The sequence below is a fragment of the Anabas testudineus genome, chromosome 11, assembly GCF_900324465.2.
Source record: "Anabas testudineus chromosome 11, fAnaTes1.2, whole genome shotgun sequence".
NCBI classification, from domain to species: Eukaryota; Metazoa; Chordata; class Actinopteri; order Anabantiformes; family Anabantidae; genus Anabas; species Anabas testudineus.
In genome coordinates this window covers 22,108,887-22,136,481 of record NC_046620.1, presented here as the reverse complement: position 1 = coordinate 22,136,481, position 27,595 = coordinate 22,108,887, and the positions used below count along the sequence as shown (strand labels likewise).

General features: G+C 42.2%; 1 protein-coding gene across 2 annotated transcripts; it reads right to left on the bottom strand.

The window, feature by feature from the left end:
* Nucleotides 1–2,148: 2,148 nt before the first annotated feature.
* On the bottom strand, nt 2,149–25,658 carry sema4ab (sema domain, immunoglobulin domain (Ig), transmembrane domain (TM) and short cytoplasmic domain, (semaphorin) 4Ab). Of its 2 annotated transcripts, none has more exons than XM_026349909.1 (15): nt 25,455–25,658; nt 16,163–16,373; nt 14,899–15,059; nt 14,573–14,632; nt 14,053–14,151; nt 13,840–13,933; nt 12,720–12,842; nt 12,331–12,458; nt 11,334–11,515; nt 9,968–10,112; nt 9,435–9,624; nt 9,082–9,197; nt 7,883–8,046; nt 7,436–7,530; nt 2,149–5,640 (listed from the first exon to the last, which is right to left on the bottom strand). In XM_026349909.1, the coding sequence occupies exons 2-15, from the start codon at nt 16,257–16,259 to the stop codon at nt 4,808–4,810; spliced, it is 2,487 nt and encodes an 828-aa protein (XP_026205694.1). In that variant the 5' UTR covers nt 16,260–16,373; nt 25,455–25,658; the 3' UTR covers nt 2,149–4,807. The 2 variants fall into 2 exon arrangements, with proteins under 2 accessions (XP_026205694.1, XP_026205696.1); XM_026349911.1 differs by having other exon boundaries at nt 2,150–5,625.
* Between the last annotated feature and the right edge of the window lie 1,937 nt (nt 25,659–27,595).

Below are 27,595 nucleotides of genomic sequence, written 5' to 3'. Positions count from 1 at the left end.
TTTTTTGTGGACTTGCTGTCTGATGCAGTTCGCATACCCGACTGCAGCGTCCAGCAGGTTGGGCTCCCATTACGTAAGCGTGCCACACACAACCCTCAGTAAATATATAGATGATGATGATGATGATGATGATGATGATTTATACAAGTTTGAAGAAACTGTTGTCAGGCATGATGGGAGCAGCTTCAGTGCTGCTACTTCCATCAAAAGTTAGTAAAAACTGTTCATCTGAAGAGAGAAAGACAGAGAGATGGAGAAGGGATGAGCCATTACATTAACCCCCTGGGGTGGGGGTAGTTTTGTAAAATTGTGTGTGTCTCAAATGTAAAGATAAATAAAAAGAAATAAAAATCAGGAACTGGGCAAATGCATTACATCTTAGTGTAGGTAGCTCAGGTTAGAGCTGACTTATAAACACTGGAATTACTGCTGATGCTATAGACTTGAATATAGCTTAGATGCTGTTATTGGCTGTGTTGGATTTTTTATTCATATATTGTACCACTTGGTGTTTTTCATATACTGTCTTCAGATCCTAAATATTTATATCCAAGTGATGCTGCTTCAAGTTCCACCTTCACCTTTTAATTAACTTTGGGCCACTTCTATTTCTGTTTATAACTATTTATTATTATTCTAAAATAAGGAAAATCTGTTCTGTGCACAGTGATCAGTAGTGGAATTGATTGCGATGCAAAAGGCACCACCTACAATCTTGTCTAGGGCACCAAAGTTGTTAGGGCCTCCTCTGATCACATCTTCCAAAATCACATGCACGTGCACACATAACTGGGAATGATTTTTGAAAACAATGGACACTGTGTCCTTCAGGCTGCAGAGAAGAGGGTCCAGTAAGCTATTTATCAATGCACAATTTAAAATCCAACATCCGTGATGGCAAGGGTTATTTGCCCAAATGTGATGGAACCATTAATACTGAACAATACACGTTTTGGGGAAATCTAAGCTGCCATCCAGGTGATGTCTATTTCAGGAAAAAAATGTCCTCATTTCAGACAAGACAACGAACAACAAACCACAACCTGCCCATATTACAACAGCATGACTTAGTAGTACAAGAGTCCGGGTGCCAAGATAGCCTGCCATCCTGACCTGTCACCCATTGAAAACATCTTGCACATTATGAAGCACAAAATATAACAAAGAACATTTCACAACTTGCCTCCTCAGTTCCCAAACTTGTCTTGAAAAAAGAAGTGATGAAAAACAGTGGTAAACATGTCCATGTAACAACTTTGTAAACCCACATTGCTGAAATCTAATTTAGTTTTGTTGTCAGAAATAGGTTTTAAATGCAAATCAGTGTGTTCTGTTTTTATTTACACCCCATTCCAACTGTTTTGGAAAGTGGACTGAAGTCATTGAAACAGAGAAGCGGAGTTTAGTTTTCAGTATGAAAAGGACTCAGGCCACAAGGTGGCGGCAACAGACAACTGGGCCGTCTTGACCACTGTGTGTCCACAGCCACAGCATGGGCAGAGCTGCTTCTTGAAGCAGTAAATATAGAATCCAGTGGCTTCATGACTCATAGAGCCAAAAGAAAACCTACTAAAACTCACAATGTGAAATGTTGACATGGCACACATAATGATCGTGTTTAATTGTCCAGACTGACGAATCTCAGGTTTCATAGACACAGTTTAAGAAATGTCAAATGCAGGTCAACACACTGCTCTCCCTGACTTCTCTGGTGCTTCCATAATAGTCTTAACATGTCATTAAACTCTATATGTCCTAACTACAGTTTGTCAGAAGAGCCAGAGGCCACAGTTCCTTGGTCAGAGTCAGTGGTAGGATTATTTTAAATTCCTTAAGTCATCTGTTAAGGTGACACAAAAAGTGGTTGGAAACCTCCCATAGGCCTCTTTAAGAGCTATCTGCAGTTCTCTTGTTCTGTTGTGACAGCTGTTTTCAGTGTCATGTGGATTTTTTTATCCACAAATCACAACTTTCAGGAGGCTGCAGCTGGGTCCAAATCTAATAACTTCACATGTCACATACTTGAGAAGGATTTTCTTCACCCCAACCTCAAAGGTTTCTTGGCGATATCAAAATCTTATCTTGTGTTATCCATTTATTGATAGTTTTATTTTCCTCCTTTAAGAGTACTGTATGATGCTGCATCTATTTCTGTTCAGCTAAAGACACTTAAGAATATTTCAACAATAGAACAATATCTTTTAATCACTCAGTTTCTGATTTCTAAAATATGAAAAATGTCTTTTCTGCTGTCCTTTGCTTTTGGAAGGCATATTTTTGAAGTATTGTCAGGGACTGTTGATTACTTGGAGCTTTGCATATAGAGCATTTACAGTTTGTGTGACTGAAAATAGAACAGGTGAAAATGAAAATGGAGAATCCTGATTGTTTTCGCAATAATATTTGCTATGTAAATGTAAATGCTCATTTTGAATTTGATGCGAGCAACGCATTTTAAAAAAAGCTGTTCAAGATGAAACTGTTTTGGGTACAGGGTTGTGATATTTATGAGTCAAAGGTCAGCAGGTAAAACATTCATGCAAATGCAATACAGGAATAGCTATAGTCATAACTGTAAATATAACATGAATAATTTATTTGTTTGCCGATACAGTATGATAGATGACTTTTATCCATTCTAGATTTTGGTCAAAAATGCAGCTGGTCATCTGAACAAACTGTTGTGCCATTCACCATAACAGAAGTCCTGCATATGCTCATATGAAATAAAAAACAGGCCAGATACGTATACACGATCCCTTCATCTGAACCATCTAAAGTGACGTCACAGGATGACACAACTGAGTGACCTGTTAAAAACCTGTCCAAATAATAACTAGAGACAGTGCAGTTGTGTATTTGAATGTTAAATCAACATGTTACATTAAAAACCTGTATTTTGTCTTTATGTTGTGAAACCATCAAACCACACATTGACTGCCTGTCAGCAACTTCTGATGTAGTCATTATTATTATTATTATTACTATAATGTACACATTCATAATGCAAATATGACCCAACATAATATTTTTAAACAAATGATGAATGAAAAATGACATATTCATTGATTTTTTGTGAATAAAAATGAATCTTACCTAATTGTGTGGGGGAAAAGTATGCAAATGTCTAGAATTAGTCGGGTGTCATCAATAGGATGACAATCAGGGAGGTGCTGCCTCATGTTAAGTAGAAAAATCTGGATCTTCGGATTTCTGAACTCCTTAGAAGAGGAGTTGTTGATGATCACCAGGCTGGAAAGGGTTCCATGAATTTCTAAGAAGAGTTTGGACTAGAAACCACAACTCTCCAACAAGAACTTTACTGCCTTTCCACAGTTTGCTCAAGATCATGGAGATAAACCAGAAGAATGTTTAGTGGACGGATGAGATCAAAATACAAAGTTTTGGCTTAAATGAGAAGCCTTACATTTTGATTTCCATCATAATAATCGTATTTGTTAAACACAGTGGTGGCAGTGTGATGATCTGGACCAGGACGGCTTTGCTACGATTGATCATTTTACAGGAAAATGTGAATGTATCTACCTGTGATGCTGAATAGTGTGGAAGGGCCTAAATCAGTTCAAGCAAGAGTGTAATGTTTTTGTGTCATTTGTTTTATTTGGCTCCCTTCCTAGTTTTAAGACTGTACATTTTACCGTACTGCTCAAACAGATTCTTCGTCTCTCTGATAAATGATGAAAGCTGTTTTATGCTTAATTTATTGATCAGACCGACAATTTACACAGATTCAATCATTTAACTAAACAGTGCACCAGAACACAAAATCTTGATTTGGTGATATTACAGCTGTACAGTGGTATAAAATTGTGGTAATGTACAGAAGGATCAGATCAGATCAGCTACATCCGTCTAACACATTCTTTTTAAAGAGGAGAGCCAGAGAAAAGCTAAGGGAATCAGCAGTGAGGGAACTGAGAGGTACTTCATGACTCTGGGTTATCAGACGAGTGGATGTAAAATAAGGCAAACGTGCAGCACCTGGCTGTCCTATCATTATGTGGCGGCACTATGTCATCAGGGAAGAGGACCTGAATGCATGTGTAAATGGTGTGTGGTGTGCTGGATGCCCAAGAAGCCAGTGAGCATGTAACATGTTTGCATTTGTGTGTAATACCAGCTCACAAACAAATAATAAACAAGCCCACTGGTTTCACCTGTATGATATTTTCCAGTTGGAGAGGAATTGGTGTGTGGTCAGGTGTTTAAAGCTGACCAGCTTCTCCACTTTGAGACAACTCTGTGCTATGTAACATACTTACACAACTGGAAAAAACCTTGTCATTGAAGACAATGTGAGTGTCAAATATGTTTCCTCCAAACTGGGCTTGACAAAGTAAATGATCAGAGTAAGTCTGATCAACATAGACCCAGATTCTTCAGGAAATATTTAATTTCCAATAATCCTGTTAATATGTATATAAAATGTTAAGTATCCCATACCAGGAGATGCATGACAGTGGCAGTCACTGGCTTCGAATCATACATGGACTATTCTATAAAAATAGCAAAGAAGCAGCTGCACTTGTGCATTTCTGTCTCAACATCTGCTAAGTGGTACATTTAGAACATCACAGCCATGTGTTCCAGGCAACACCAAGGGCATACGTACTGTAACAAGAGTCATGTGTCTCCATTTAAGAACCTTAAAAAGATTGTCTTTCATTCTGTACCGAAGGTACAGTGCTTGTACCTTCGGGTTAGCTGTGCAAAAACAACAACCCACCGGGACTCCAGTGGTAAATCTGGTACCTAGGATGGCCAGCCCACCTGTAACACTTTCTGTTCAGATTGGGGTGTTGGGCAAATGCCCATTTGAGCCTGTGAACGCCCCATTACAAACTAAGCCACTGGCCTGACCGCTCTGTAGGGCTTGCCCATTGTGTTTGCTCTGAAACTGGTTCTCCCTAAAGGCCTCCTGCTCCACAGGGGTTCTTCTGTCAGAGTCTCTGGTTGGAGTCCTAGCCTGCGGGACTGTTCGCCTGCGGCAGCGCTGCTTGAAGACGTACAAAAGCAAGGTGACTAGCAGACTGAGGCAGAGCACTAACAGAACCGATACAACCACCAGCTCCTTTAGATAGCAGGGGCCCCGAGCTAACAGCTGAGGCTCTCTGTCCCAAAATTCGTCCTCTTTCTGCCCAGACTTCAGGGTCCACAGGGTGATGTTTCCACCCAGCTGTCTGGTAGTGACCTGAGTGTCCCCACTGGACAGTGTTGGCTCAGTCCCTCCTTGTTCTGTAGTTATTCTATTTGGCCAAACCCCCCCAGACATATGCAGTCCAGGTCCAGGCCTGGCCACAGACTGTGTGGTGGGTAAGGCGTGTGTATGATGCCGGGTGTAGCTGGTTGGAGCCATGGGGCTGCTCCTCTGTTTGACATGATAGATGGCCATAGTCTGTTGGTAGCCGTTCTCAGTGGACAGGCAGAGGTAGTGGCCCAGTGTGGTAGGGGTGGCCACAAAGCTCAGACTCCCATCCCCCAGGTGCAGGTACAGGTCTGAGGACAGCCGGCTGTTAGGGCGCTCCCACAGCTGCTGGGACAGCTGTGACGCTGCGGGACACTGCAGGCGCACTACTTCATTCAGAGACACCGACACCAGCTCACCTGCAGGACATGAGGCTGACATACAGATTACAGCTCATCAACACCCAAAGTCAACCCCTGCTAGTGTCATCACAAACCACGAAACCTGCAAGCAATCTGCTGCACAGTGAGAAAATGCAGAAATGTGCATATTACAGGAGCATGAGCAAAGAACATTAATATGGCTGCAAGCAAACAAATTTTCTTCACTTGCAATACATACTCTACACATGTCAATGTACACTCTACATTGTGATACCTTCACTCCTGCCCTCTCACAATGTTTCTGTCGTCAACTGCTGTTGTCTTCCTTAGTCTACCCTTTAACGTCTGTTACTTAGTACACCAGTGGTTTCTTTCTTCTTCTTAATGGTTGTACTGAGTATGGTCAATGTTTGTGCAATGGCTCTGACTGATTTTTCATCTTCTCTCAGCTTCACGATTCCTTTTTTTTCACCTATAGACAGCTCTCTGGTTTTCATGTTGGTTACACCTCATAACTATAAATGCAGTCTAAACAGGCAAAACCCATAGAGATATTTGAAGCGTTGATCAAAATTAGAGAACACTTTTAGATACCTCCCAGTTACTAGTGTTAATTAATCTCCTTAATTATCTGAGAAACCCTTTTTAACTGGCAGCCGGCCTTTCCAGTTTTCACTGACTTTGCAAGATGGTGAGCCGTTTTAAAGTGACTCAAACCCTCCAGCAGCAGGTTGTCCAGAGGAGGACCAAAGGGACGACCCTATCAGCCCATCAGCCATAAGTTGGTCGGTCCTAATCTGTGATTACCAGAATACTGCATCTTTAAAACGTCACAAGAAGGTTGGTTGTCCACAAAAGACAAATGCAAAAGGGGACAGGATGATACGGAGAATGTCAACAGCCAATCAATTCAACACTGCAGCTGGAATTGATCCTAGTTCAGTGTTGAGCAGGGTAAGGATCTTGTCAGAAGATGTCGAGACTTTTAAGAGCATCTGGACTGAAAGCCTAGTGTCCAGTGACCAAACTTTTCATTAACAAAAAGAATCAAAAGACTGGACTAACCTTAGCAGAGGAGCATGTTGTGTGGACAGAGGAGAATTGGTCCAAAGTTCACTGTAGTGATGAAAGCAAGTTAAATTCGTTTAGGTCCAATGGGAGATATCACATTGAACTGGGGAAAGGCTGAACCCAAAGTGTGTAAAGAAGTCAGTGAAAGGTGGAGGTGGACGTGTCATGGTTTGGGGAATGTTTTCTGCAGCAGGAGCTGGGCCTCTTATACATCTACATGGCAGAGTGAATGCATGTGTTTATCAGAACCTCCTTCGACAACATGCAGTTCCTTCCCTGCATTCATCACCATATTCTAACAATTATCATGCAGGTCAATGCCCCCTATCACACAGCCAAATGGGTAAAGCAGTTCCTTGAAACTGAAAACATTGAAATAATCAAATGGCCAGCCCAGAGACCTGATCCAAACCCAATAGAAAACCTGTGGAAAAATCCTTGGCAATAAAGTTATGGCCAAGAAACCCACTCCAGTCACAGAACTGTGGAAGAGGCTGGAAGAAGAGTGGACCAAAATAACTCCAGAGAAGTGGGAGAGACTAGTGATGTCCTGTGGCCGTAGGGGTGCTGAAGTCCTTTAAAGCAAGGGCCGTCTTTCTTTGTGCTACGGTCACTGTTGTTCTCTAATTTCGATCATAGTGTAGCAATAGTATAGCCACAACAAAAATTCCTTCAAATGTTTTCATAAATAATGTCAAGTGTTCATAAATTGTAATTTTGATCTCACATGCACTCGCTTATGCAAAGCAAAGCAGCTGAAATAAGTGACACTCACCTGCAGGCAGTTTGTTTGAACCAAATCTAACTCTGTGTGTTATTGAAACACTGTTGCACACCTCTTCAACGTTTCCTCTGTCTATGTCCTGGCCTCTGGGGGGGGGAAAACTACCGTCAACAGAGAACTAGCATAGCTTTCATAGAAGTAACACTTAGAAAGCAAGGTGATAACAGCACTTTTTATTACTACTGCTTCTACTTTCTGCACAGAATTGATTTACGGCTTTCATCTTCAGCACAGTCTTCGGTGGGTGTTTTTTTATACCCTCTTTATATCCTCTCACCTGTTACCGATCTAGCTGCTCACTTTGGAATCATCCAGAACAGTGTTATTATCTTCATATCTGACCTCAAAGCAAGTCACTTTACAAACTAGTCAAATGTCACAGGTTTTCCTTAAAAGATTAAGGCAACTGACATAATGACAAAATGTGCTGCTACTCACAGACTGATCTGGCTGTCAGAGACCTTCACACAGGCCCTGCTGGCAGGGTCCCAACCACAGAAGGGGTCTCGTGCAAGAACACATTGAGCACAGGTCCAGTAGAAGGAGCAGTTGGCGGTTGGAACCCTCACCACACCCTCCGATGTGCCAACATATATCACAGCCTGCCAGAATCAGATCAAACAAACAGCACTACAAGTTAGTTTCACACACACTTCAGCCTCTGGTGTGATCTGGTATAAAAATGTATCTGAGAATATTAAGTGTGTGTTTCCAGTGAAACACCACAGAGGCAAGAAATGTACTACATGAACAAACAAATACACTTAGTGAATGAGTCCCAGCTGATTATTTTTTAACTCCATTCCATGACCTACTTGACAAATGTTGAGCTAACTAAGACTACAATGATTCATTTTTATTGGTTTTATCTACATAGGAGCTCAGAAATATCGACCACAATGTTGATCTGGATTGTTGGTTTGTTAGCACTGTTGCCTCACAGCTAGAAGGACGGATGCCTTTCTGGATGGAGTCGTCATGTTCCCCCCAGGTCGGTACTCCCCCCACAGTCCAAAAACCTGCACATTACCTACAAGTGACTCTAAATTGCTGATACGTGTGAGTGTTTGTCTGTCTCTGAATGTCAGCTACGTGATAGGCTGGTGACCTGTCCAGAGTGTATCCCTGAAATACTCCTCCATTTAAAGCAGGAACTCTCCAACCTGGAGAGGTTAAGCCACCTTCTTTCGGCCGTGGTGGCTTGCTCTGGCTTTTGAATTTTAGTTTTTGTAAATGAGACCAGGCCTACCAGAACTGGCCATCCAATGAGAGAACGTGTTCTTCTTTAAGGCATTGTCTGCCATGTGACACTTTAAACTACATGTACCCCTGTATTCTGCTCAGGGTAACTGTGCATAACAAAGCTGAAACATTTACAACCAGGTTACAGTGGAGTTCTCTGTGACTTTGCTTCATTCGATTTCAGTGCACACACCTCGTCCACACGTCTCGTAGCCTAAGGAAGGGACGATCGGAAACCTACAAAGCTGACATTATGGCACGAATCCCTCACTATTACCCTGTTCTAATGGCAAATGCATGAGACTTTTCACAGTTTAAATGCATCCTGAATACATCTAATTAAAATCTCTGACTTCAGCTAAATGGTAGAGTAAATCTTCCGTCGTTGTTTGTACCTTGGGTATGGAGAGCACCAGATTTTTCACAGGCTGAGACTGCTCAAAAACCTTAATCTCCTCAATGATGTGGGCCCCGCTCTGTAGCAGCACTACTTTGTGTAGGTAACCAGACTCTGAAACAAAGCCGGTGAGAAAACACAGTTTATATTAATGTTCATGTTAGAGAATAGAACAATGAAGTCAGGACAGAAAATTCAATGCAATATGACTCTAATATGTATATATAATGTGATCAACCGCTGCCTTTAGGTCACAGGTGTCAAACCCGAGCTAAAGCTCAAATATTTTCATAAGGTACTTGGGTTGTGTCAAACAAGTAAGGTGTGGTAAAGAAGGCTGCTGTGTCACACCTGTCAGTAGGAACAGGACAGTGTAGTCTCTGCTGTTGGCGGCCTGGACTCTCTGAACCCTCAGGTGGCTGTAGTTGTGCTCAGCCGATACCATGGTCGGACTTCTTCCGAATGGCCGCACGCTGTCATCTGCCAGAAAGTTTTCTTTGACAAAGCGCAGGGCGTTGTCTGACGCATTGTGCAGTCCACACTACCACATGAAAAAATAATAACACAAATCAAACACAACCCTTTAGAAATGTCTCTATGTCTGCATAGATATGACCTAAAACATGGCAGCAGTTAGAGCAGCAAGCAGACAGAGACTGCTGACTGAGCTACTTCACACACACAGACCAAACAACAACAACAACAACAACAACAACAAAAAAAGAAAAAACCTCAGGTAAAAGTACAACTCAAACTTTAAATGAGCTGGAATGTGAATGTGCTTGTTAGCGTTAAAGCCAGTCTTCAGTATCTGCCTGCACATCTTGAAGGACGAAATGAGCGGTCTCATCCCAGTTTTGTATCAATTAAAAGTGACCCTTTACCTCTCCTGGATTTGCGACCTTCTCTTGAACCCGTGTGCTCCATTGTAACGTGTCCCGGTTCAGCACTTTGTAGTTCCCTGAGAAAACTGATTTGATGTCAGCTAGACGGAACGAACACACCGCTGACCGTCCAGAGTTGACAGACCTGGTAATAACAGAAAAGAATCGAAGACACTGTGAATGTTTGCTGCAGCACACAGCAACCTACTTCTCTGATCCTCAGGGACGAATGCAGTGTGAAGATATAGTGCTGAAGCCTCATCCAGTCTCTTTCATTCTGTGCTCTGATTCAGAAAAACATTTAGTCATTCAATAGGACAACGATACTAAACTAAGAAAAAAAAGTAAGCAAAAAGCTTTTCAGGCTCAAGAGGTGGATTATTGGTGACTGGCACGGTCAAGATTCAAGATTCAAGATTCAAAAAACTTTATTAATCCCAGAGGGAAATTATTGCCTCATTACCATTGTTCTCAAAACAGACAGAAAGAAAAGGAACCACAACCAGGAAAGATCCACATCAACATAAATACACAATAACATCAATACAGAAAAACTCATTATATATACAGAATATGAAAAATAGATAAATGAAATTGAATTCAATCATCATCAACAGTCCTCCGTCTGAGCTGCATTATTCCACTTGCTGAAACCAGACTAAAGGTAGAGAGATACCCCACAATAAGCAGGAGTGAAAGGATCACCAAGAACAATAAAAAGGCTCTGCAGATATCTAGAGGTCAATCATTCACAAGGATTGTCCACAAAATACTAAGAATATGTATATCTGTCCACTTACTTTAGAGCCCCTAAATATTACGATACTATGTGTTAAAAGGTCTACATCTAGAACAACCTTGAAGATATAGTCGACAATTCGGTAATTCAGTATGCATTTTGACATATTCTGTAAAACTGTCCTCACGTACCACTGTACATGTAGCAACCTACAGGGTCATTCCAGTCCACAAATGCATGAAGGGCTGTATCTGAGAAGCTATAACTTTTGGATATTGCTGTGAAAAAAAATCATGCTAGTGGAATTTTTGCGCAGATTTCAAAAATGCAAAACTTCCTGCGACGGGTTAAAGGCTTCCTACAAATGTGCAAAATCATGTTGGAATGCATTTTTTGTCATCTGCGAATATCTCACAGAATATTAGACTTGTTAGCTTCCAATTTTTTTATATGTTTAGCCCCTTTATGTTTCCATATATTAATGGCCCTACAGTCACAAGCAGTCCTTCAGACATTGTCACAAGTTAAGTGAGAGTAAGTTTGTGTTCCAAGCAACATGTAGGCTGAATGAACACAGAGCTTCATGGAATACATGGATCATATGATGGTCACATTTAGATTACTCACCACTGAGAGATGAAAAGGCCATAAAAGAGTGTGTCATCCGCAGGAGCTCCCTGTGCTGGTGGGAGACTGTCTATGTCCTGGATCACATTGTAGGGCAGCTCACTGTCTGCTTGGCACAAGAGCTGTGCCTTGGCAAACGTGGTCCAGCGTCGCTGCAGGGTCCGCTGGCCCCCAACATCACTCTGACACAAAAGAGGAGAAGAAGGTATCAAGAACAACACATTACATAACTTACAGTGAGGCAGTGTTTCAGTGAGCACAGTACAGATACAGCTAAACCAAAAAAACATTGAGACAACAGTTTGAAGGAGCATCACATGGCCAAGTGCAGCGTAATCAGATGTACAGGTGGATGAAAATGTACAACAGCTAAATTGCAGTTAATATAATTAAAAACTATGATATAGAGGTCTTGAGTTTAGATTTGAAAGTAGTCAGTACTGTCTCAAGACAAAACTGCTGAGGCAATCTGTTCCTGACCTTAGAGGTCTACAGGGTTCAGAGCAGGTCAGGTGGTCTGGTATGTATCTCTTCAGTTATTTATGGAAAAGTATTAATACTTTGATGTGATCTGAGGTCTAGAGTTACAGTATGTAACCCTAATTCTATCACAAATTCTCATACTTTGTACTTTGAGGCACAGTGGCTGTAAGTTGATTGACTTGAACAAGAGCAGATCAAACTAGTTAACTGTCACTGAACATGTGCTTCAATGGATAAAACTCAAGGAGACATGAACTTATGTACAAAGAGAACAATGTCTTGTGAGAACTACTTATTTTGCAGATTATTTCCAGCTTCATTATACAAGAGTGAATTCGCAGATCACAGCTCTACAGTTGGCCTTCCCTAAGCATCATTATATTTTATAAGCTTATCATACATTATACATACAAGAAAAGTCCAAAACTAAAAATCGACTAGGGACTATATCTGTCAAATACATGCAGTGCAGAAAAATGTACAATATAACTATGTCCCATAGTTTTTCCCTTACCATGCAGATCTGAGCAACACGAGACACAATGAATTTGTCGATGAAGTCGTACTCTCTGCCCACTTCACTGAAGAAGAAGTAGATTTTCTCCTCATCAGGAATGAAAGTGGAGCTGATGAAGGTTGGATCTGCAGCAAAGATAAAACAGCCTTGTTCAATACAAAGGCAGAAAAACCAGTCGATCTGTGGATGTTCCAGATGTTTTGAGTCCTAGTCCACCTGGAAGAGGTTTGTCACCAAAGCACTGCACTTGGCAGTTTGTGTCTCTCACATGCTTCTTTGAGTAAAACCAAACTGGCTTTGTAAACAATAATTTTGAAGAACACCGCTGCACATGAAGAACTGAGTGCACACAAAAAAGTTTCATCATTGAGAGACAATGCGCTCACCCTCTAGCCAGCCTAATGTATCATCCAACTTCAGGTCAACACGTCGGCCCTCACTGAGGTGTCGGGAGATGACGGGCCAGTTCCCCCTGTAGTCTGCCACTGTTCCAGTGTAAAGCTCTCCATCTGAGAAACATACAGCACATAACATCCAAATCGATACCTTCAACACAACAATACAACCCAGCAGCCACTTCCACAGGGCTTCAGATGTCCTGTACGTAGTCTTGTCCTGCACCCATTCAGTCGTACAGTCTTACTGATCTTTTTTTCTTCTTGTGGAGAGGTGCTGTTGAAGCTATCCAAACACAGAACAGTACTGGCAGCAGTGCACAGATATTTGCTTCTAAAGCGTTTTGATTGAAACTCACCTTTCTATTTAAACAGAAAATGGCAGCAATTCCTGCTCCATTAGTACATTTTGCAGCTTCTGATTTACTGTAAGAGCAGAGCACTCGAGTCTGCTACCACAGGTTGCATATTGCAGGTTTAGGTAGACGTACCAACTAAAAACCTATGTACATTAGTATTACCTTTTATCAATAATTACTTCTGCACAGCAAGTAAAAGTACTCTGCGATTGCTAAATGATCTGGCAGTAAATCACATGATCAGATTGTCAACATTAATGCAGCAAATGTTGTAGCTGGTGAAGGTGCAGCTGGTTGTTAAGTACTTAACATAATGGGAGAGCAAAGCCATCATTTACCTCTATTACATGTACATTACCATTACTGCAGTCCGGTTTGAAGTCAATGTTTCTCTTTTTTCAACCTTGATTCCAGGTGCACTGTGTCAAATCTAAATAAAAGCTGAAGGCAATGATTTGCAAATCATTTCAAACCTTTGTTTGACTGAAAATGCTACAGTTGAAAGCAATAGTAAGAGAGTTCGAGTGGCTTGTCTGTAGTCCAGACCTGTCACATCAGGTAGTGAAACTGATTAACTGTAAAGTCACATATTAAATTTGTCAGTGTCAACATTTGACATGTTGCTTTGAACCATTTTCAATTAGACATCGGGTTTAAACGCTTTTAAAATCAGATGACTGCATTCTGTTATTTAGATTTTACACAGTGTACCAACAGATTTCTTAGAGCCGGCTGTGATGTCATCACCTTACCTACGATGATAGCAGTGTTGCGTTGGTAAGGGTCGTAGGGGCAGCGACCTCTGCCTTCATCAGGCTTAGAGCTCATTGTTAACGTCTCTGAGTTCTGGACAGTAAAGAAGGGAAAAGTCAAGCACATTCCAGCTGTGTAAACGCTGAGCACCATCATACTATCCCCATGTCCAACAAAACCATCAGTTTAAATGTTGGTGTAACAGCACGTACGATGTAGGTGCAGCGTGGACTGAAGGCAAATGTACCACAGGCATAGATGTGGGAGGTGTTCAAGAACTGCAGCACACGGATAAAATTAGGACAGTCAGCCTGGAGAAAACCACACAGAGGACACCAAATAAGTTTTGGTTTAACAGCACAAAGCAGAGAAAGCAGCATGTGTCCAAAGCGGGTCCTGAGGATTTGATCGTGATATTTACACCACGCATTTCTGCAACAGGCACTCTCAGACATCATCAACTGAATGTGTAAACCAGGCGCAGGCTGAGGGGCCTGAGAAGTCACAGGGCTCCAGGCCAAAGCCTGTGACGCAAAAAGGTCACAAAGAAACAAAACTGACCAGAAAGACACATTAACCAAGTTTATGTATTTTATGTATTTATGTATATCAAGTATTACAAAAAAGCCTTACAGAGAAAAACGTCACTGCAAACATCAAAGAAACACAAAGACGTAAAAAATGTAAAAACTAAGAATTACACAGATTTGTGTGCACAAATCACCTACTGACCATTTTCTTGCCTTTCATGGAACATTGTTCGAGGTCTTTGTCTGAAGGGCTCCAGTCGAGCTGCCAGGAGAAAAGAAGATGAGATTTAGTGGACGAACACAGGTGAACAGTGAAAACTTTGCAGCACTACAGTTATTGTGTAGTGGTGGAGGAACACAGAGCAGCCGAACGCAAACTGGCCACAGATGTAGCAACAATTATGCCTGAATTAGTCATATACTGAGGAAAAGCTAAGACCCTGATCATTTATAGGGTTTAAACGGGGACAATGACATGCAGTGAATCTAAAAATGTCTGTGTTGGGATTCGACTTAACACTTGCCCACCTTGCTCTTCAGTGTGATGGCGTCCCCGTGGCTGACATCCAGCTCCAACACAGCATCCCGAGCTCCGACATACAGCACATCTCCATCGTCTCTGAGCAGCAGTGTGGTGGTGTTACTGACATCAGGGCTGCTGAAGCGGATGAGGTGTCTCCCAGGACTACCTGTTGTTTCACAGCAGTTAACACCGAGGTCAGAGTTTTCATTCAATTAGCACAGATAATTCAGATCTCTCAGGTGTTAGACAGATACAGAGATGGAGGACACTACTTTGATCCCATTTTTAATTACTGCTCTGTGACATTCATTAAGCCTGATCCTCCCTAAAAAGCTGTGCTGCAGCTGCACAAGAAACAAGCGTTCCTAAACTGAGTTCAGCTTCATCATTCAGTGAATGGCAGTTCAACAAATCTCTGTTGTTGTGCCGCTCGATGCTCTAGAGCAGCTCAAGGTGAATTGGTCAGAGTCCTGTGTGACACCTGTGGCAAGCCGAGGCCAAGCACTGGACAGTAATATTAAAACACAGCACTTGTGGTTCCTCTCACAAACTTTACGTTTAGAATTTTAAATGAACATTTAAGCTGGTTTGACAACAGTTTTGCCGAGATGTTTCTGGTTCACAGGTCATCCCTCCTTGGACCCCCCTTTGGTAGGTAGCAACCTGTGCATACTGGGAACACCACTCCAGAGCTGATATAGTGGAGATGCTCCCTCACTTCCTTACCTTTGCTGCCTTCTCTTGTTTCCAACACAACTTCAAGAACTGACTCACCTGCTGCCTAGTTTATCTCACACCTTGACACTTCACCCGGTCAGTGGTTTTAATATTATGGCTGATTTGTGTACTGTATATCTTTCCATGTTGGAAAGTTAGCTAGCTATCATTAGATTATTATTTTTTAAGCCGCTATCATGCAATCAATTCATTCATCTTCAATTTCCAAAGCTCTTTATGGCCTGTGGAAGTGACCCAGGTTATTCAGTGGGTCACTGCTGGTATATTAGTATATTCACACTTTTGTCTAGCTCCTGACTGGTTGTTGTAGACAACCCATGTAAAGGAATTTTAAACAACATGAAGGAAAATCTGATCATCTTGAACCAAATCAGTCAAAAAAACAAAAACACAAAAACCAACAGCTTGTGAAAACTGATCCCGACCATAGCTGCAGTCCAGTCAAAGCAGCAGGTGATCTAAATGAGTACATTCAACACAACACACCTTCACGAAAGGCCTGATGCTTCCAAACACGTTTACTTTACTCACCCATCAGGAAGGAGACTCTAGGAGTCAGTCTTGTCACACATGGGCTCAGGAGACCTAGCAAGGCGACGGCGAGGGGCAGCAGGCTGTGAGTCCCCATTAGAGCAGGAATGAGTAAGTCTGACCTCAGTTACATTTAAGGTCAGAGGGTGAGCGCTGGGTCCGGTGTTCATCCAGAGTCTTAAAGACTTGTTAGGAGGAGAGGGGACAGGAGCTGGAACAAGAACACAGTGAGTCAGACAGTCGTCACCAACAGCTGCAGTGATAAACCAGTATTATCAGATTCAACTCATTGTGTATCATCAATACACATAAATCATCACTGGATTTGATGATCAGCGCTGTTCTACTTATGTTATAAGACTTTCACTGATGTTAACAAGATTCAGGATTAAAGCAGCTCTGCGCCCCTCTGTACCAGTCTGTGACTGACTGAATGACATGGTTCAGCTAACTACAGATCAGTTTGTAGCATATTCACCTGCTTACTAGATAACACACATCTGCAACACGTGCACTGATGAGCAGCATGTCACTCATGGAGCGTCTGTCCCCCCATCATACACTGATACCACACACACAGAAACGCCTCTGACCAGACATCGGTCTCTGTCTCCACAGGGAAATGTGTTACGTTACGTCGTAACGTTAGATATTAGCTACAGTAACGTTAGATATTAGCTACAGTAACGTTAGATATTAGATACAGTAACGTTAGATATTAGATACAGTAACGTTAGTTATTAGCTACAGTAACGTTAGATATTAGCTACAGTAACGTTAGATATTAGATATAGTAACGTTAGATATTAGCTAAAGTAACGTTAGATATTAGATACAGTAACGTTAGATATTAGATACAGTAACGTTAGATATTAGCTACAGTAACGTTAGATATTAGATACAGTAACGTTAGTTATTAGCTAAAGTAACGTTAGATATTAGATACAGTAACGTTAGATATTAGCTGCAGTAACGTTAGATATTAGCTACAGTAACGTTAGATATTAGATACAGTAACGTTAGATATTAGATACAGTAACGTTAGGTATTAGATACAGTAACGTTAGTTTTAGCTACAGTAACGTTAGTTTTAGCTACAGTAACGTTAGATATTAGATATAGTAACGTTAGATATTAGATACAGTAATATTAGATACAGTAACGTTAGATATTAGATACAGTAACGTTAGATATTAGATACAGTAACGTTAGATATTAGATACAGTAACGTTAGATATTAGCTACAGTAACGTTAGATATTAGATACAGTAACGTTAGATATTAGCTACAGTAACGTTAGATATTAGCTACAGTAACGTTAGATATTAGCTACAGTAACGTTAGATATTAGCTACAGTAACGTTAGATATTAGATATAGTAACATTAGTTATTAGCTACAGTAAAGTTAGTTTTAGCTACAGTAACGTTAGATATTAGATACAGTAACGTTAGATATTAGATACAGTAACGTTAGTTGGTTGTTAACCTTCAGCTCCTGGAGGCTTCACTACGTAAGATGAAACATGTGGGGCCCAAACTTGTGATCAAAAGTCAGTCAGCCTGTTATCAACAGTCAGTCAGCCTGTTATCAACAGTCAGTCAGCCTGTGATCAACAGTAACGTTAGATATTAGATACAATAACGTTAGATATTAGATATAGTAACGTTAGTTTTAGCTACAGTAACGTTAGATATTAGATACAGTAACGTTAGATATTAGATACAGTAACGTTAGATATTAGATACAGTAACGTTAGATATTAGATACAGTAACGTTAGATATTAGATACAGTAACGTTAGATATTAGATATAGTAACGTTAGATATTAGATACAGTAACGTTAGATATTAGATACAGTAACGTTAGATATTAGATACAGTAACGTTAGATATTAGATACAGTAACGTTAGATATTAGATACAGTAACGTTAGATATTAGATACAGTAACGTTAGATATTAGATACAGTAACGTTAGATATTAGATATAGTAACGTTAGTTTTAGCTACAGTAACGTTAGATATTAGATACAGTAACGTTAGATATTAGATATAGTAACGTTAGATATTAGATACAGTAACGTTAGATATTAGCTACAGTAACGTTAGATATTAGCTACAGTAACGTTAGTTATTAGATACAGTAACGTTAGATATTAGATATAGTAACGTTAGTTTTAGCTACAGTAACGTTAGATATTAGATACAGTAACGTTAGATATTAGATACAGTAACGTTAGATATTAGATACAGTAACGTTAGTTATTAGATACAGTAACGTTAGATATTAGATACAGTAACGTTAGATATTAGATATAGTAACGTTAGTTTTAGCTACAGTAACGTTAGATATTAGCTACAGTAACGTTAGATATTAGCTATAGTAATGTTAGATATTAGCTACAGTAACGTTAGATATTAGCTACAGTCTTCTTCTTCTTCTTTCGGCTTTTCCCATCAGGGGTCGCCACAGTGAATCATCCTTTTCCACCTAAATCTATCATGAACATCTTCTACCCTAACACTAGCCAACCTCATGTCCTCTGTTATAACATCCATATATCTCCTCCTTGGTCGTCCTCTTGCCCTCCTGCCTGGCAGCTCCATCTCCAACATCCTTCTACCAATATATTCACTATCCCTCCTCTGAACATGTCCAAACCATCTCAGTCTGGCCTCTCTGACTTTGTTGCTAACACAGGCAACGTGAGCCGTCCCTCTGATGTACTCGTTCCTTATTCTGTCTAACCTGGTCACTCCTAAGGAGAACCTCAACATCTTCATCTCTGCTACCTCCATCTCAGCCTCTTGTCTCTTTCTCACTGCTACCGTCTCTAACCCATAGAGCAGAGCTGGTCTCACCACTGTCTTGTACACCTTTCCTTTGAGTCTTGCTGACACTCTTCTGTCACACAACACTCCTGACACTTTCCTCCACCCGCTCCAACCTGCCTGCACTCTCCTCTTCACCTCTTTTCCACACTCTCCATCACACTGAACTGTTGACCCCAAGTACTTAAACTCCTGCACCTTCTTCACCTCCGCCCCCTGTAACCTAACATTTCTACCTTGATCCCTCTCGTTCAGACACATGTATTCTGTCTTACTACGACTGACCTTCATGCCTCTTCTTTCCAGAGCAAACCTCCACCTTTCCAGCTGTTCCTCCACCTGCTCTCTACTCTCACTGCAAATCACAAGGTCAGATATTAGCTACAGTAATGTTAGATATTAGATATAGTAACGTTAGATATTAGATATAGTAACGTTAGATATTACATATAGTAACATGAGATATTAGCTACAGTAACGTTAGATATTAGCTACAGTAACGTTAGATATTAGCTACAGTAACGTTAGATATTAGATACAGTAACGTTAGATATTACATATAGTAATGTTAGATATTAGCTACAGTAACGTTAGATATTAGATACAGTAACGTTAGATATTAGATACAGTAACGTTAGATATTAGATACAGTAACGTTAGATATTAGATACAGTAACGTTAGATATTAGCTACAGTAACGTTAGATATTAGATATAGTAACGTTAGATATTAGATACAGTAACGTTAGATATTAGCTACAGTAATGTTAGATATTAGATACAGTAACGTTAGATATTAGATACAGTAACGTTAGATATTACATATAGTAACGTGAGATATTAGCTACAGTAAAGTTAGATATTAGATACAGTAACGTTAGATATTAGCTACAGTAACGTTAGATATTAGATACAGTAACGTTAGATATTAGATACAGTAACGTTAGATATTAGATACAGTAACGTTAGATATTAGATACAGTAACGTTAGATATTAGCTACAGTAACGTTAGATATTAGATACAGTAACGTTAGATATTAGATACAGTAACGTTAGATATTAGATACAGTAACGTTAGATATTAGCTACAGTAACGTTAGTTTTAGCTACAGTAACGTTAGATATTAGCTACAGTAACGTTAGATATTAGATACAGTAACGTTAGATATTAGCTACAGTAACGTTAGATATTAGCTACAGTAACGTTAGATATTAGATACAGTAACGTTAGTTTTAGCTACAGTAACGTTAGATATTAGATACAGTACGTTAGATATTAGATACCGTAACGTTAGATATTAGCTACAGTAACGTTAGATATTAGATACAGTAACGTTAGATATTAGCTACAGTAACGTTAGATATTAGATACAGTAACGTTAGATATTAGATACAGTAACGTTAGATATTAGATACAGTAACGTTAGATATTAGCTACAGTAATGTTAGATATTAGCTACAGTAACGTTAGATATTAGATACAGTAACGTTAGATATTAGATACAGTAACGTTAGATATTAGCTACAGTAACGTTAGATATTAGATACAGTAACGTTAGATATTAGCTACAGTAACGTTAGTTTTAGCTACAGTAACGTTAGATATTAGATACAGTAACGTTAGATATTAGCTACAGTAACGTTAGTTTTAGCTACAGTAACGTTAGATATTAGATACAGTAACGTTAGATAATTAGATACAGTAACGTTAGTTGGTTGTTAACCTTCAGCTCCTGGAGGCTTCACTACGTAAGATGAAACATGTGGGGCCCAAACTTGTGATCAAAAGTCAGTCAGCCTGTTATCAACAGTCAGCCTGTGATCAACAGTCAGTCAGCCTGTTATCAACAGTCAGCCTGTTACCAACAGTCAGTCAGTCAGCCTGTGATCAGCAGTCAGTCAGTCAGCCTGTGATCAACAGTCAGTCAGCCTGTGATCAACAGTCAGTCTGTTACCAACAGTCAGTCAGTCAGCCTGTGATCAGCAGTCAGTCAGCCTGTGATCAGCAGTCAGTCAGTCAGCCTGTGATCAACAGTCAGTCAGCCTGTGATCAACAGTCAGTCTGTTACCAACAGTCAGTCAGTCAGCCTGTGATCAGCAGTCAGTCTGTTACCAACAGTCAGTCAGCCTGTGATCAACAGTCAGTCAGCCTGTGATCAGCAGTCAGCCTGTTATCAACAGTCAGACAGCCTGTGATCAACAGTCAGACAGCCTGTGATCAGCAGTCAGTCAGCCTGTGATCAACAGTCAGACAGCCTGTGATCAACAGTCAGTCAGTCAGCCTGTGATCAGCAGTCAGTCAGCCTGTGATCGGCAGTCAGTCAGTCAGCCTGTGATCAACAGTCAGCCATTCTGTGATCAACAGTCAATCAGCCTGTGATCAACAGTCAGCCTGTGATCAGCAGTCAGTCAGCCTGTGATCAACAGTCAGCTAGTCTGTGATCAACAGTCAGTCAGCCTGTGATCAACAGTCAGTCAGCCTGTGATCAGCAGTCAGTCAGCCTGTGATCAGCAGTCAGTCAGCCTGTGAACAACAGTCAGTCACTCAGCCTGTGATCAACAGTCAGTCAGCATGTGATCAACAGTCAGTCTGTTACCAACAGTCAGTCAGTCAGCCTGTTATCAACAGTCAGTCTGTTACCAACAGTCAGTCAGCCTGTGATCAACAGTCAGCCAGTCTGTGATCAACAGTCAGTCAGCCTGTGATCAGCAGTCAGTCTGTTACCAACAGTCAGTCAGCCTGTGATCAACAGTCAGCCAGTCTGTGATCAACAGTCAGTCAGCCTGTGATCAACAGTCAGACAGTCTTTGATCAACAGTCAGTCAGCCTGTGATCAGCAGTCAGTCAGCCTGTGATCAACAGTCAGCTAGTCTGTGATCAACAGTCAGTCAGCCTGTGATCAACAGTCAGTCAGCCTGTGATCAGCAGTCAGTCAGCCTGTGATCAGCAGTCAGTCAGCCTGTGAACAACAGTCAGTCACTCAGCCTGTGATCAACAGTCAGTCAGCATGTGATCAACAGTCAGTCTGTTACCAACAGTCAGTCAGTCAGCCTGTTATCAACAGTCAGTCTGTTACCAACAGTCAGTCAGCCTGTGATCAACAGTCAGCCAGTCTGTGATCAACACTCAGTCAGCCTGTGATCAGTAGTCAGTCTGTTACCAACAGTCAGTCAGCCTGTGATCAACAGTCAGCCAGTCTGTGATCAACAGTCAGTCAGCCTGTGATCAACAGTCAGACAGTCTTTGATCAACAGTCAGTCAGCCTGTGATCAGCAGTCAGTCAGCCTGTGGTCAGCAGTCAGACAGTCTGTGATCAACAGTCAGTCAGCCTCTGAACAACAGTCAGTCAGCCTGTGATCAACAGTCAGTCAGCCTGTGGTCAGCAGTCAGACAGTCTGTGATCAACAGTCAGTCAGCCTGTGATCAACAGTCAGTCAGTCAGCCTGTGATCAGCAATCAGTCAGCCTGTGATCAACAGTCAGTCAGTCAGCCTGTGATCAGCAGTCAGTCAGCCTGTGATCAGCAGTCAGTCAGTCAGCCTGTGATCAGCAGTCAGTCAGTCAGCCTGTGATCAGCAGTCAGTCAGCCTGTGATCAGCAGTCAGTCAGTCAGCCTGTGATCAACAGTCAGTCAGCCTGTGATCAACAGTCAGTCAGCCTGTGATCAGCAGTCAGTCAGTCAGCCTGTGATCAACAGTCAGTCAGCCTGTGATCAGCAGTCAGCCTTTTATCAACAGTCAGTCAGCCTGTGATCAGCAGTCAGCCTTTTATCAACAGTCAGTCAGCCTGTGATCAGCAGTCAGTCAGTCAGCCTGTGATCAGCAGTTAGTCAGCCTGTGATCAGCAGTCAGTCAGCCTGTGATCAGCAGTCAGTCAGTCAGCCTGTGATCAACAGTCAGTCAGCCTGTGATCAGCAGTCAGTCAGCCTGTGATCAACAGTCAGTCAGTCAGCCTGTGATCAACAGTCAGTCAGTCAGCCTGTGATCAGCAGTTAGTCAGCCTGTGATCAGCAGTCAGTCAGTCAGCCTGTGATCAGCAGTCAGTCAGTCAGCCTGTGATCAGCAGTCAGTCAGTCAGCCTGTGATCAGCAGTCAGCCTGTGATCAACAGTCAGTCAGCCTGTGATCAGCAGTCAGTCAGTCAGCCTGTGATCAGCAGTCAGTCAGTCAGCCTGTGATCAGCAGTCAGTCAGCCTGTGATCAGCAGTCAGTCAGTCAGCCTGTGATCAACAGTCAGTCAGCCTGTGATCAGCAGTCAGCCTTTTATCAACAGTCAGTCAGCCTGTGATCAGCAGTCAGTCAGTCAGCCTGTGATCAGCAGTCAGTCAGTCAGCCTGTGATCAGCAGTCAGTCAGCCTGTGATCAGCAGTCAGTCAGTCAGCCTGTGATCAACAGTCAGTCAGCCTGTGATCAGCAGTCAGTCAGCCTGTGATCAGCAGTCAGTCAGTCAGCCTGTGATCAGCAGTCAGCCTGTGATCAACAGTCAGTCAGCCTGTGATCAACAGTCAGTCAGTCAGCCTGTGATCAACAGTCAGTCAGTCAGCCTGTGATCAACAGTCAGTCAGTCAGCCTGTGATCAGCAGTTAGTCAGCCTGTGATCAGCAGTCAGTCAGTCAGCCTGTGATCAGCAGTCAGTCAGTCAGCCTGTGATCAACAGTCAGTCAGCCTGTGATCAACAGTCAGTCAGCCTGTGATCAGCAGTCAGTCAGCCTGTGGTCAGCAGTCAGACAGTCTGTGATCAACAGTCAGTCAGCCTCTGAACAACAGTCAGTCAGCCTGTGATCAACAGTCAGTCAGCCTGTGGTCAGCAGTCAGACAGTCTGTGATCAACAGTCAGTCAGCCTGTGATCAACAGTCAGTCAGTCAGCCTGTGATCAGCAATCAGTCAGCCTGTGATCAACAGTCAGTCAGTCAGCCTGTGATCAGCAGTCAGTCAGCCTGTGATCAGCAGTCAGTCAGTCAGCCTGTGATCAGCAGTCAGTCAGTCAGCCTGTGATCAGCAGTCAGTCAGCCTGTGATCAGCAGTCAGTCAGTCAGCCTGTGATCAACAGTCAGTCAGCCTGTGATCAACAGTCAGTCAGCCTGTGATCAGCAGTCAGTCAGTCAGCCTGTGATCAACAGTCAGTCAGCCTGTGATCAGCAGTCAGCCTTTTATCAACAGTCAGTCAGCCTGTGATCAGCAGTCAGCCTTTTATCAACAGTCAGTCAGCCTGTGATCAGCAGTCAGTCAGTCAGCCTGTGATCAGCAGTTAGTCAGCCTGTGATCAGCAGTCAGTCAGCCTGTGATCAGCAGTCAGTCAGTCAGCCTGTGATCAACAGTCAGTCAGCCTGTGATCAGCAGTCAGTCAGCCTGTGATCAACAGTCAGTCAGTCAGCCTGTGATCAACAGTCAGTCAGTCAGCCTGTGATCAGCAGTTAATCAGCCTGTGATCAGCAGTCAGTCAGTCAGCCTGTGATCAGCAGTCAGTCAGTCAGCCTGTGATCAGCAGTCAGTCAGTCAGCCTGTGATCAGCAGTCAGCCTGTGATCAACAGTCAGTCAGCCTGTGATCAGCAGTCAGTCAGTCAGCCTGTGATCAGCAGTCAGTCAGTCAGCCTGTGATCAGCAGTCAGTCAGCCTGTGATCAGCAGTCAGTCAGTCAGCCTGTGATCAACAGTCAGTCAGCCTGTGATCAACAGTCAGTCAGCCTGTGATCAGCAGTCAGTCAGTCAGCCTGTGATCAACAGTCAGTCAGCCTGTGATCAGCAGTCAGCCTTTTATCAACAGTCAGTCAGCCTGTGATCAGCAGTCAGCCTTTTATCAACAGTCAGTCAGCCTGTGATCAGCAGTCAGTCAGTCAGCCTGTGATCAGCAGTCAGTCAGTCAGCCTGTGATCAGCAGTCAGTCAGCCTGTGATCAGCAGTCAGTCAGTCAGCCTGTGATCAACAGTCAGTCAGCCTGTGATCAACAGTCAGTCAGCCTGTGATCAGCAGTCAGTCAGTCAGCCTGTGATCAGCAGTCAGCCTGTGATCAACAGTCAGTCAGTCAGCCTGTGATCAACAGTCAGTCAGTCAGCCTGTGATCAACAGTCAGTCAGTCAGCCTGTGATCAGCAGTTAGTCAGTCAGCCTGTGATCAGCAGTCAGTCAGTCAGCCTGTGATCAGCAGTCAGTCAGTCAGCCTGTGATCAACAGTCAGTCAGCCTGTGATCAACAGTCAGTCAGCCTGTGATCAACAGTCAGTCAGTCAGCCTGTGATCAGCAGTCAGCCTTTTATCAACAGTCAGTCAGCCTTCTATCAACAGTCAGTCAGCCTGTGATCAACAGTCAGTCAGTCAGCCTGTGATCCAGCTCCTACAGTCCGGGTCTGCTGCTCTGAACTGATGCCCTCTCCCTGGTGGGGGCGCAGCAGGGCTCCGTGAAACTAACACGCAGTTGTGTAAAAGTAACGACGCGGATCCAGCTGATGTAGAAATGTGAGCTTACATGTGTTGATGGTTTCCCCGCCTCGTCCTCGTCCTCGTCCTCGTCCTCTCCTCCCAGCTCGATCAGAAAACCCCACAGTTCAGCTGCTCTCCGTGTCTGCTCCGTAGAAAAAAGAAAAAGTAAAGCTGGACCGAGGGAACGGGACCCGGCGAGGAGAAGACGCGGACCGCGGTGGAGCCTTTACTATAACAACAAAGCCTCGGTGCCTCCTCCTCCTCCTCCTCCTTCCATTTCAAGGGCCACCAGGCTGCAGCCGCCACCTACAGGCTGAGCTGCCAAACTGCAGGGCCGCCCTCAGCCTTTGTGAGGCCCCAGGTGGAAGCAGTTTCTTGTCAATCTCAAGTAGGCTGACCTTCATTTTGTGATCCAGGTGTACTAAAAGTGTACTGAAGACAACATTTGTACAGAATTTGGGAGAAAAAGACCTCCTTGTGAAAGGTCTTCATTGTACTGGATTAGTAAATAATGAAACTCAGTGAATTCCCTTTGTCCAGTCACATCATGTTGCACTGAATTCACTCACACTGCATCGGGATTGACTGCTGATTGCATCGGATGGCATGTGTGTTTTTAATGTAGATATACTGACAGTGACATATGCACCTTTATGGGCCTCACACTTTAATAAAAGTCATCATGATATCATCAAACCAACATATAAATTTTTACATTTTACAGAGATTTTATCTGCTCCTTGAACAAAACTGCAGTTTGCCATATTGTGAAATATAGCAAATGAAGACTTTACACATTTTAGAGATCCTGATTACTATCTAATAGTAGGGCTGTAACTCCCAAACTAGGAGAGTGGCTCCAGCAGATCCCAGGAACAACATCTGAGATCTCTGTCAGCTAACATACTGCGCAGGACCCTCAAGCTCCCAGGACTCTGGTATATATATATATATATATATATATATAAATAAAATATTATATTTTGTAAGATTAGAGACGTCTTCAGTGAACTGATACTTATGTGGCTCAAGTAAGTAAAGTATAACAGAAGCATTCATGCCATGTAAACTGCTTTTGTTGGTCCACAGTGGAAGCTTTGAGCGCCCTACATAGTTGACTGGTTTGTACACTCCTGCACAGCTGCCTGCACATTGTACTACATGGTAAATAGGGAGTGATTCTGGACACAGACAAAGGAATTCTGGACTTGACTTGATTTCCCTATCTGATTATTGTGTTTCTCTGATTGTATAACTATGGGTAGCTCCTGGGTCACGTGATTTATGTAGCCTCATAAAGTCTTATTGATATTCATTGAGAAAAGCGGGATTTAGCATTGGACTGGCAGATTTGGCCCCTGAGCTGCTGTTGGTCATGCCCTGCCTTAGAGATTTGGCAATGATAACTGTTTGTGTAAACAATTTTTTGGTGGCAAACTAAGCCATTGGAGCTAAATGTTGGTTGATTGGTGTTTATACCAGAGTATAGTTATACACATAGAAAAGCCTGTATTTAAAAAAAAAATGCAGTTCACTCCAAAAGTACTGGACTGAAAGCCAAATTAATTTGTGTTTGCTGTACACTGAAGACATTTGGTTTCAGATCAAAGGATGAATCATTTCAAAAGATGAGACATTTCATCTTTTATTTGATGCTATTTACAAAAACAACCAATTGCACTGCACAAACACTAGGCAGTAGTGCAACATTTACAGCACAGGTCAGCCAAGGAAAACAGCTTATGACAGAAGCATTGGGAGAGCTGTGTATGTAAGTAAAACCCAAAAACGACTGTCAGTGACGTCACCAACAACCTCCACAAAGCAAGGGTGGAGGTATCCCAATTCATCCTGCTAAGAAACTTCATGAACGGAAATACAGAGCCCATACTACAAGACGCAAACCTCACATCTACGTAAGAATCAAAGCCTGGTTGGAATTTGCAGAAACGTACAGAGATGAGCCACAAAAGCTCTAATCCAGAGATTTACGGAACACAAACATCTGTATGGGTGGTGGAGGTCGTGTGATGACCTGGGCTGCATGACTGCTTTAGGAAGGGTAGCAGCAGGATGAGTTCAAAGGTTTTCAGAAACATTTTGTCAGCAAAAACTAACACAGGGATCCAAAACCTGCTGCCAGTGTAGGACAACAGCTAAAGGTGGCTGCAGTAAAAGCCTGGAAAA